Source organism: Astyanax mexicanus, chromosome 3 (genome assembly GCF_023375975.1).
Source record: "Astyanax mexicanus isolate ESR-SI-001 chromosome 3, AstMex3_surface, whole genome shotgun sequence".
NCBI lineage: Eukaryota > Metazoa > Chordata > Actinopteri > Characiformes > Acestrorhamphidae > Astyanax > Astyanax mexicanus.
In genome coordinates this window covers 41,464,799-41,476,912 of record NC_064410.1, presented here as the reverse complement: position 1 = coordinate 41,476,912, position 12,114 = coordinate 41,464,799, and the positions used below count along the sequence as shown (strand labels likewise).

Sequence of the window (12,114 nt, the reverse complement as noted above, 5' to 3'; positions counted from 1 at the left end):
TGCCCATGAAGAACTCATCATTGACGCTGTCACATTGCAGGATGGCAACTCTAGGGTGCAAATCAGTTGGACACTTTGACTGACTCGCAAAATTACAAGACCTCAAGCCTGGAACAGCATGTGAAATGCTGACATATAGGTACACAGAAACTTCAGCTGAAATATATGCACCCAGCTGGTGGAGGAATGGGCTAAAATGGCCAGGACTTGACTCAAGAGACTGATGCAGTCTATTTAGACATGTTTGATGCTGTTATTAAAGCTGAAGTCCTTAGGGTTTATTTTTTTAGCAGTGGAATTCCTGAGATAGAGGGAAAGAGTGTCCTAAGAGTGTATGCTATCTGTGTTCTGGATGTGTCCAATATTGATATATTAATTAAAAAAACATGAGCTGAGTGGTCTAGTAGGTTTATTAGTACATTTGTTGGTTTGTGGATGTTAAATTGTGTCTCTTTACATTTTGACAACATTTCATAAATGAGCAAAAAAGACAGTATAGTCAAAAATAATACTAATAATAATAATTTCACATATTAATTTATTAATATTTACCTGCATTAAAATAACTCTTCCACATGCAATTTTGTGCGATTACATAATCTCACCAAATCCCCAAATTCACAAAATTTACTGTTATTGCCACTTTAAGGCAAATAAATATGCAGCCAAATTATTAGAAAGAAAAGACGAAAGGATTCACTGTTATGGGGCTTGAAAGCTGACATACGTTTTTAAATTCTGTATCTGCTTTTTGTATATTTGTATTTAATGTACTTGAATTTTGATAAACTTGTAATATTTAATGGTGTAATACATAAATTAGAAATTTATGTATTTAAAAGTGGTGAAATCTGCTTTTGGAAGAAAATACATTTCAAAATAACTTAATATTTCCAGATTTAACTTCTTTAATTCAGATCCATAAATTAAAATCAACTTGATTTAAAACTGTTATGAGTCTAAATTTGTTAAATTGAAAAGTTATTTCGAAGTGTATATTTTTAACAACAAATTCCACCACCTCACAAGATTTCAAAACACAAAAACTGTTGTAAAAAATGTAATTGGTGAGATATATTTAATGATGTAATACATAAATTATACATTTAAAAACTTGTAAAGTGGTGAAATCTGCTTTTGGGAGAAAATAAATTTCTAAATAACTTTAAAATTTCCATATTTAACTAATTTAATTCAGATCTATAAATTTAAATCAACTTTACTTAAAACTTGGAAAATCTATGGATATGAATTTGTTTAATCTGAAAGTTATTTTGAAGTGTATTTTTTCAACAACAAATTCCACCACCTCACAAAAGTTCATTAAAAAATAAATTAAGTTTAAATATACAAAATGCACATTTACATTTAAATGAATCTCAGCTTTTATGCTTTGTGCATTATTTCTTACAACCTTAATAATAATCTGCAGTACCTGCATTTACATCAGTGCAATAATGGGAAAGGGCTAAGAGTATAAAGCTAATAGCAAAAGGGCAGTGAGACAGTGGGCGTACAGTGTGGTGGGGGGGGGTTGTATGAAAATGAGATCTAGCAAAGCAAAGTTCAGGATGAAGCCACGTTAAGATGCACACAATGGTGTTTGACAAGATGAATTTAATGAAGGCGCAGGCTACACATTAACAGTGTAGCTTGTGTAGCCTGCGATCATTAGCGGCTGTAAATGAGATGTGTTATTAAAACAAGGTCATCAGAGTGTTGTATCTAGTTCTAATCATCCTATCATCATCTATTTCCTTAATACCGGGGATAGATGATTGTGTACCATCTCCTGCACCTCGGTCCCCACACATACTTATCACCTAGCAACTGTCATATTTCCCCCCACTGGAAACGTCCGCCGTTAATTTGAGGTGTGCCTTACCCCTGAAATCCATGTCAACAAGGTCTTACACAACGTGCCGCCTGTGCAAGCGGGGATTGTGGGTGTACGTGCATGTGTGAGTGTGTGTGTGTGTGTGTGTGTGTGTGTGTGTGAATGTGTGTGTGATTGTAATTACACTACAGCCCCATAGAGAGGGACAGCAGATGGAGGAGAAAGAGGCTACGCCAAAGGAGAAGCCCAGGAGATGCTATTAGTTCATTAGAGGACACACACACACAACCCCACACTACCTATTTCCTGCTATGTTTTTACTCTCTTATTTTTTTATATATCGCTCTTTCTCTCTGATATACAGGTGCTGGTCAACGAATTAGAATAATTTGAAATAGTGCAACCATGAAATTCTTTGAATGCATTTTTTGTGCAGAAAGCAAATCAGGTGTTCACCGCACCTGTCCTACTCGTTAGACTAATCACAGAACTCGTTACCTGGAAAAAAATTTGCTCAGCTGAGCTTTCCAAAAGGCCCATTTAGGCCATTTAACTGTGACACTGTTGTTTTATTGAATTAGAATAATGGAGAAACCATTTCATTGAATTAGAATAAATGCTCGAATTTTTGTTTTCTGTGAAGAGTGTTCACTGTGCAGTATAAAGTTAGGGTTGAGTAGAATTTCTAAGTTGTAAAATCAATCATGGGTAAGCAGCGCGACCTCTCAACCGGAATAGTGGCTCAAATTCAAGCCCTTCGCCAACAAGGCTTGACCCAAACTAAAATTGCTGAGCAGCTCGGCATCAGCCAGTCTTCCGTCTGCAAAGCTCTCAAGAAAAACTGCAGCAAGCGCACCAACTGTTCCGGCGTCCGAAAAACTTCTGCTCGCGACAACAAGCAGCTGAGAAAGATCGCAGTCAGCAACCGGTTCAAGTCCACTTCCGAGCTCACCGACTTGTGGAACAAGCAGACTGGCGCTGACGTCTCCAGATCAACCACTTACCGTCGTCTGCGCGAACTCGGCTTCAAATTTCGCGTTCCAGCAGTAAAACCGATGCTGAACAAGAAACAAATGGAGAAACGGCTGAAGTGGGCCAAAGAACACGGCGATTGGACTGCTGAAGACTGGCAGAAAGTGGTCTTCAGTGACGAATCACGCTTCTGCATCTCCTTCGGTGACCAAGGTCCTCGTGTCTGGCGTCGTGGTGGCGAAACCTACAACCACGAGTGCATGAAAAGATCCGTCAAGTTTCCCCAGAGCGTTATGGTCTGGGGATGCATGTCCGCTCGAGGTGTAGGGAAACTCTGCTTCCTCAAGAAGACTGTCAATGCTGCCGTATATCAAGATGTTCTGGAAACGTTCCTGATTCCGACTGTTGAGGAACAGTTCGGCGAAGAAGACTTCATATTTCAACAGGATCTTGCACCGGCTCATGCGGCAAAGTCGACCAAAGATGGGTTCACTAAAAAACAGCTTGAAGTTTTGGCATGGCCGGCCAACTCGCCTGTCATTGAAAACCTTTGGGCCATCGTCAAGCGGAAAATTCGCGACAGAAAGCCTACTACGCTGGACCAACTGAAGCAGAACATCGCCACTGCCTGGGAAGCTGTGAGTGTGGAAACTTGCGACAAGCTGGTCAAATCGATGCCGCGGAGACTTCAGGCAGTCATACAAGCCAGGGGGGCAGCCACAAAATACTGAGAAAGTGATGATTGTAATTATAATAAAAATTATTCTAATTCAATGAAACGGTTTCTCCATTATTCTAATTCAATAAAACAACAGTGTCACAGTTAAATGGCCTAAATGGGCCTTTTGGAAAGCTCAGCTGAGCAAATTGTTTTCCAGGTAACGAGTTCTGTGATTAGTCTAACGAGTAGGACAGGTGCGGTGAACACCTGATTTGCTTTCTGCACAAAAAATGCATTCAAAGAATTTCATGATTGCACTATTTCAAATTATTCTAATTCGTTGACCAGCACCTGTAAACACCAACAGCCAAGTAGATTGAAACAGCACATTAATTAAGAGCATCTCGCACACAGATGCACACTTACTTTAGGAAACGTGCGGCACTAGCAGTAGATTGTGACGCTTTTACCAGACCCGTACTGCTCTGACATTTACATCAGTGCTGCTATCTTTTACTGCTCATATCAGTGTTTATAAGGTCATTCGGAGACTACTTTTTCAATTTAAGCATCTGCATTTGTTATGATGTCTACAAAAAGAAAAGTAAGTTTATTTGAGTTTGTTTCAAGTATAGAAGTCATCTCCAAAAAAACATTTTATGATTTAAAAGTAAAAAAAAAAACAGTTTTCAGTTTCATTTAGTTTTAGATGAATGTGTGAAAGAATTCTAATAACTAGTTCTGCATAACCTTGCAGCTTTTTAATAAGCAGTTGAAAAAAGAAAAGGGAAAAAAAAAGTTAAATGTGTCCAGAATGATGAATGGAACTGACTGAGTAGCAGCTGAAAATAATAACGTTGTTCCTCCGAAATGTTATTATTTGTAACTTTATTATTCTACCTGATTCCTCAGTTTTTGAGAGATTGATATTGTTCCAACTTTGACACATCTCTACTGATCTGGAATAGTGTGCTTGTTTACAGTGTTATGGTAACAAATTTGAAAATTATAGAATCAAAAGTTTTATTCCAATCTGGCTCTACTTTACACACACATGCAGCAATATGGAATTCCTGTTTCCTGTATCTACTGTAACTGTAGATTAATCCTTTTATATAAGGATATGATATGTGACTTGTGCACTGGAAGGGAGTCAGAATCTGTTAGAGGTGCACAATTTGGCGCAGCATCTGGAAATTCATTTTAATTTTCACCAAAATGACAAAACAATGATATCAGACACACATTCTTCGTACTACAAATCAATCAATGTGATGTATAGTGAGATGCACCTCACAACAGTACACAATGAACACAGTAGAATAGTAATGATCACTAAACTGCAGGATGAAACCAAACCTGGTACAAATATATACAATATAACAAAAAAAAAAAAAAAAAATATATATATATATATATATATATATATATATAAGCCTTGTTGCGAAATTTGATTCAGACTTACAGATGTAAAGATTCATTATTTGACGGACAGCTTTGCACTCATAATTCGATGTTTCCATCTGTGTTGAAATAAGTGATTTGAAACCCTTTGACACGTATAATTCTAGTGCCTCACTGGCTGAGCTCATATTGAAATGTGTTGACAACTGTACATATTGTATCAGCTTTCTATTTTTGTCCACATAGGCAGTGCACTGACTCAAAAATAGGTGCCTTTATAAAACAACTCAAATGCATTACCTTGATTAACTAGGTCAAATCCTTTGTATGCTTGAGAATATTCTAAACAGGAACACACACTGGTTATATACATTTTAGTATCAGAAAAAGATAACCTGAGTAAATATAAAAAGCACTTTTTAAATAATAATTTTATTTATTAAAGGGAAAAAACACAATTGCAATCAAGGTTTACCAATAACTGGCAATCTGGAGTCGTTTAATCTTTGTAGAGGAATTTTGGTCCACTCTTCTTTACAGAATTGTTTTAATTCAGCCAAACTGGAGGGTTTTTGGTTTTCAAGCATCTACCGCCTGTTTAAGATCCTGCCAAAGCACCTCAAACAGACTTTGACTAGGACACTCCAAAACCTTCGTTATTTTCTTTTTTTTAAGCCATTCAGAGGTGGACTTGTTTGTGTGCTTTGGATCATTGTCCTGCTGCAGAACCCAAGTACACCTGAGCTTGAGGTCACGAACTGACGGCCGGACATTTGGCTAGACATGTCTTTATGACAGCATCAAAGACATTTTGCCCAGTTGACAGACAAACGGGGCACATCAGTTTGGATAATTTATTCCTCCTTAATAAATGAAATTATCATTTAAAAATGCTTTTTATATTTAATCAGGTTGTATTTGTCTGATATTGAAGTTTGTTTAATAATCTGAAAAATGTGAAAAGAAAAGAAATTCATATAAGTATTATACAGTATTTAAAGTTAACATTTTAAAATTAAAGATAAAAGTTGTGTAAGTTGATGGAGATGATTTAGACAAATAGTTTGCTTTGATTAACCTATGTTCTCTCAATCTTTAATTGTCTTTACTTAAGCAATTGATTGGGGTTTTTTTTCTAGCACGTTGATTAAAGCTGCATCAATAAGTGCAGCTCAAATGATTTAAGGGAATCGATTACATTAAGCAGTTAATATGTCACTGACACTATACAAAGCATTCTGTTTAGCTTGAGCAGAGAAGAAGTCTAGAACATTGCAGAATATGAAAAATACGTTTCAATATGTGTAGTTAGAGCCCTAACACATTAATCATGATGTTAATAAGTAATTAATTAATTAATTGAACTCACCTAAAAATAATAATAATAATAATAATAGTTGCACTCAGAAGGAAGTGTTGAAGTACTGTGCTATTCAGAAGGAAGGTAAAGTTTACGAGAAACAATAAATTACATATATTTTTAGACTGATATGGGGAAATTTAGACCCTAATTACTTAAATAGGTAGCTAAACATACAGAACATGTACACCAAATGTATCAAATGTATTGTGCAACATGCCAGACATCTCGGCATGGAGTTGTAGAGGTTCCTAATGGTGTCCAGCCATGTTCCAACTCGCAGTTCCTGCAGATTCTGTGGTAGTGGTGGAGATGTTGCAAGCTCTTGAGATGTGAACATGTGACGCGTGACAACAAACAACAAACCACCAACCACTCACAGTACATCCACACACAAATTCATTGGATGTGGGACTCATCACTGAAAATGACCTGCTGCCATTATGAGTCAATCCATAATAGTCTGGAATAACTACCCACCAAGTTTTACTGCTGTTAGTTGATTCCTTCTGGGTGTAACTATATTTTTTGTGTGTAATGGATTATTAATTAACTGTTTATTAGGCATTGCTTGCTAACTGTCAGACATATGGGGTTTTACAGAGTTCGATGCTTCATGGTTTGTCCCCGTCTGACCCCGTCTGAATTTTTTTTAAAGCCATTCAGTGGTGGACTTGTTAGTGTGCTTTGGATCATTGTCCTGCTACATAACCCAAGTATGCCTGAGCTTGAGGTCACGAACTGACGGCCGGACGTTTGGCTAGACATGTCTGTATGACAGCATCAAAGACATTGACGTATATTTGAGCATACACAGTTGTAAACACATGGGATATTCACCATATTCACCATTATCATATATATTTTCCACACAGAATGACCACTGGACCACAGGGAACAGATGGAGTTAGCCCTAACTTAAACACATTTGTTTTTTCAAGCATAGGCTAGTGTGGGGGAGCACTTCTTTCCCCTCCCATGCATTGCGTCAGACTAACTTGTGTATGTTCTATGTATGTGCGCTATAGGAGCGTATGTTAAGTGTTTCCAGCTGTGAGGTGTTTTTCAAACATAAAGGCTGGACTTCAGCAATTCCAGCCAGAGAGCTACAGATCAGATTTGGGAAAAGAGCTCTCTCCCTGCAAAACCGGTTTGCTTGTTAATGATGCTGTTATCTTTTGTACTAATTATTCTTTTTTCTGTAATAAATTTTCTTATATACAAAGAACAGTATCAGCGAAGACTTATTTCAGGCATCTACATGGCATCACAGCTCAAGATACTACAACATTTTGCCCAGTTGACAGACAGACGGGGCACATCAGTTTGGATAATTTATTCCTCCTTAATAAATGAAATTATCATTTAAAAAATGCTTTTTATATTTAATCAGGTTGTATTTGTCTGATATTAAAGTTTGTTTGATAATCTGAAAAATGCAAAAATTTAAGTAATTCGTATGTGTTTTTACAGTATTTGAAGTTAACATTTTAAAATTAAAGATAAAAGTTGTGTAAGTTGATGGAGATGATTTAGACACATTGTTTGTCCCTGTCTGACCCCACATGAACTCCACATGACTCAGCTAGACAATTTTCAGTATTAAAACATAAAAAAAAGCTCAGTATCCAAACCGTATAGCAGTGAACCCAGAGTCGCTGGCCATCGCAGCAGGTTGGATGGGCATTTCAGACTTTCTTTGATGATGTGCTGCTGTGATTGATCATGTCTTCTCTCCACTCCCCCCTCCCCCAGAGGAAAAGAGTACGGTACTCTGAACTGGACTTTGAGGTAAGATCTCGCCCCCCCCTCTGTCCCCGGCCCAGTGTTTGTGCTTCTGTGTGCTTTTAGCTGGAGGGTTGATTGATGCCTAGAGGACCCAGTACTGCTTTGGTGCTTGTACTCCCTGCATTTGACATCCAGATTAGTAGTCATCCAATTCATGGTAGAGTTGTTCAGTGTTTCATCAGCCTTGATTCTTGAACTCTCTCTCTCTCTTGCATTTCTGCTGGTTGCTTGACAACTTTAGACAGTTTCTTCAATGAGGTAACTGGCTGTGCTTCTAAGAAAAAGCGGAGCTACGTGAGGATGCTACACATTCAGACTGTGAAAATGCCACAAGGTTGAGGCTGCAGAAACACTGAATTGTGAGTGTGAAGTGGGTCAGCGTGTGACGAGTGGAAGAGTTTGCACATGTGAAGCCTGAAGAATGACCAAACTGGAATTCAGCAAACCTCCAGTCAAATTAAGATTTACACTAAACTCAGACTTTTCTATTTTAAGCTATTCATAAGCCAGACGAATAGCTCTAAACTAGGGGTGGATGAAATGGTGCTTTCTGAGCAGATCATGCTTATTGTCTATTATTGAAGCATACAAGCCAATCATGCCCAGCTATCAAATATACTTGTTTTTAATGAGCTAAACTGATGATGAGGCGCAGTTTATTCTGATATATTAGCCAGATAATATACTGCTATCAAACAATCTTTTTGCTGTTTTACTTTCTTAGTATAGTATTAGTAGCAGAAATGGCTAGAAGTTTAATCTCCTAAGATTATCAATTAACTAATCAAGTTAATTGATTAATCATTTAAACTAATTTGTACCCTAGATAAATTCTAAGATGAAGGATTACTTAACACACAAATTTAATCTGATCACTTCAACTAAAAGTGTGAACAGTCATTTAAGCATTTTTGATTTAAGTAAATTAATAATAGGAATTTGTCAGGAAACACACCCCAGTTTATTAAGACATTAAGGGCAATACATAAAAGGCAGGACATACATTTATGTTAATCAAAGCAAGAAATGTACATCATGAGCACTACATGTTCTTGTGTTGTGTTCACTTTCCTCTAATACAGTTATGACACAACTATAATTCAGTTTTGAAACAACACTCTTTAGAATTATACAATTTCAAAACTATGCTAATGATATTTTTCAACCGTGTCCTCATAAGTAAAATCCAAAGTGTCTTCTCTGTAGAGACTGTTCTACTAATGCTGCATTCCATTTATTGTATTTTGGGAGTTGAATGTTGGAGCTGGAAATTATATCACACCCAAGTTGAGAGCATTCCATTTAAAGGTTAAGATAATTTAGATACACATTATAAAAACAGTTATCTAAAGACTTTACCACAACTGGTTTGACATTCATGTACCAGTGATCCAGCTGTTAACATTATACCATATTAATCACTATCAAAACATTCTAACAGATGTTGGAATGTTAATGTGCGCTGGGGAGACACAAATAGACAGAAATGCTAATAAACAGTCTAAAAAAAAAGTCTGCTTTTACTATCTGCACTGTGCAGCCATCTTGGATTGGGAATTTGGGGTTGATGAGGCTCTCCTTTCTTTTCAAAAGGGAAGTCTGACTTAGGGGAGTTGAAGTTGAATTTTTTCACATTCTGTCATCTGAGTATAAATGGAGTCTAGCATTAGTGAAACTGTTAGAAATCAATAAAAAGTGTTCTGTGCTGTTTTTAGCCCAACATGGTTAGGGATGATTCTACTGTAGAGCATTACTTTAGTATAAATATACATGATTTTATGAACAGATGTACTTGTCATGACTGAGGTCACATACTTACTTTTAGTACACCGTATTTTTCACACTATAAGGCACACCGGCTTATAAGGTGCATTATTAATAAACATTATTTTCTGGTCTATTTTCATACATAAGTCGCACTGGATTATAAGGCCCATTATGAGACACTAGTAAGGAACAGGGGTGTTACCATGGTTTGCTTCTAATTCACCAGTGACGACGAAGTTAAGCAAACAAAAAAATTTAAGTCAAACAAGTGCTGGATGTTAATCTAAACAGATTTCTCTCCTGAAACTGTTTATTTGGGTGAGTAAAGCGCTTCCATTATTTACAGTAAACTTAGATTTTCAGATTCCAACTAAGACTGGGTGCAGCAGTATTAGCATTAGCAGCTAACCGCCAGTAAATGCTGCCGGACAGCACTGTTACCAGAGTGTTCTGGTAAGTCAGGGCAATATTAGCTAACAGTTTGTCCCACAAAGCTTGTTTTAACATGGTAAACATGCAGACTACAGGGTGATAATACTCAACTCTGAATGGTGAAAGAGCAAGTGCTTTGTGTGGCTGGTGGCCAAAGCTAATGCTGCTCCAGCAGCGCTAGCCGGGGTTAGCAGCAGACTACAGGCTGATAATACTCACCTCTGAATGGCTAAAGAGCTAGCGCTTTGCACAGTTAATGGCTCTTAGTCTCCTGTATAATGCTGCACTTCAACGGAGAGACTTAACTGCTCCTTACAACCTGTCTGGTAAAATTTATATGTAAGGGTCACCAGATTAAAAGGAGCACTGACCAATTTTTGGGAAAATTACAGGCATTTACAGGCAAAATTACAGATTTAATAGGTTCCTTATAGTGCGAAAATATGTAAATGGGAAAAGTAAATATACCATTATGAAGGAATTATACAGGCTTATTAAAGAATTGATACAGCATTTACAGTAGCTCCATGTAACGGACATTATAAATGTAACATTCTTTGGAAGCATCACCATCACCCCTACTCCAATCCCAAATATTGAAGGCAACATTTTCTGAGCTGCTGACTGGAGATTTGCTTTCCATTATGGAGGCATCTTCTCAAATGAAGGTATGTTACTAACCAACAGCTTATTGACTCCCTCCATCCTGGTCAGCGCTGCATGGTACTCTTCTCTCTGCTATAAAAAAATAATAATAAATAAATAAAACATTTCCCAGTAATTTGGCCACACAGCACATGTGCCAATATGGTTGTCACGGCACCCGGTGACAAGTGACTGGTGGGGGGGCACGCCGCTTGTACAGTGGCAGGCTTAATTGGAGCTGGTATTCTCAGTGTGAGTTGGCCCGGGTCAGAGTGGGTTCTGTGTTCTGACCTGCTTGGGGAAGCAGCTGTGTCTGTTAGACCGCCCAAGCTCTAAAAGCACCTCCAATTAAATCAGGGTGTGGGGGACTAAGTGCCCCCTATAGAGAATGCCGCTGACCAGAGAGACCCCGCTGTGTCCCTGCTTTCATTGCCATTTAAACTGCCAATGCTGCGGAGGCTGGATAAACCCAGAGGAATCTTTTAATGGGTGGTAAAATCTATGCCAGCAACTCGTCCCCTCCTCTCCTGACCATCCGGTCTGTCTGTCCACCACCTCCTCTGTGCCCTTCCCTTCCCTTCCTACCCTTTTATTCTGTTTATTTTTTTTTTGTTTTGTTTTTTTTTTTACCTTCCTTCCAGAAAGTGATGCACACTCGCAAAAGACACTCAGAGCTCTACCATGAACTCAACCACTCCAAGTTCCACACCATAGATAGGTATAACAGGGATCCTGCCATGACCACATTCAAGGTAAGACACTAAAGCACAAGGACTCGGGGGAATGGGGAGTTGGCCCTGATGAACAAAGTGATTTCTTAAACCACTCAATTAACATAATTCAGGATTGAACAAAAACATGTATGTAACTTGTAATTATACTCTAATCAAGCATACCATCATGACCACCTCTTTGTTTCTATACTCGTTTTCCATTTTTTTAAGCTTTACGAGGCTATAAAATGTAGGAGCACTTTGTAGTTCCATAAATACAAATGTAGTCCTCCTGTTTCTCTGCATACAGTGGTTTGCAGTGGTTTCATACCCCTTGAACCATATTTTTGTCACATTACAACCACAAACATAAGTATATTCCGTTGAAATTTAATGTGAAAGACCAACACAAAATGGTGTACCGTTGTGAAGTGGAAAGAAAATTATGCATGATTTAAAACATTTCTTACAAATAAAAAAAGAAAGAAAAGTGTGGTGTGTAACCAATTGCATTCAGAAGTTGCCTGATGACTGC

At 37.7% G+C, this 12,114-nt stretch overlaps 1 protein-coding gene across 10 annotated transcripts in view; it reads left to right on the top strand.

Moving 5' to 3' along the window:
* adgrb2 (adhesion G protein-coupled receptor B2) overlaps nucleotides 1–12,114 on the top strand; it is a 522,385-nt gene that overhangs the window by 485,388 nt on the left and 24,883 nt on the right. For 9 of the 10 annotated variants that reach the window (XM_049475339.1, XM_022683130.2, XM_049475336.1 and 6 more), the window contains 2 exons: nucleotides 7,990–8,025; nucleotides 11,508–11,618. The exons of the other annotated variant lie outside the window; for it this stretch is intronic. In XM_049475339.1, coding sequence (XP_049331296.1) covers nucleotides 7,990–8,025; nucleotides 11,508–11,618 — 147 coding nt within the window. The remainder of the gene's footprint in view (nucleotides 1–7,989; nucleotides 8,026–11,507; nucleotides 11,619–12,114) is intronic. 10 annotated transcript variants of the gene reach the window in all.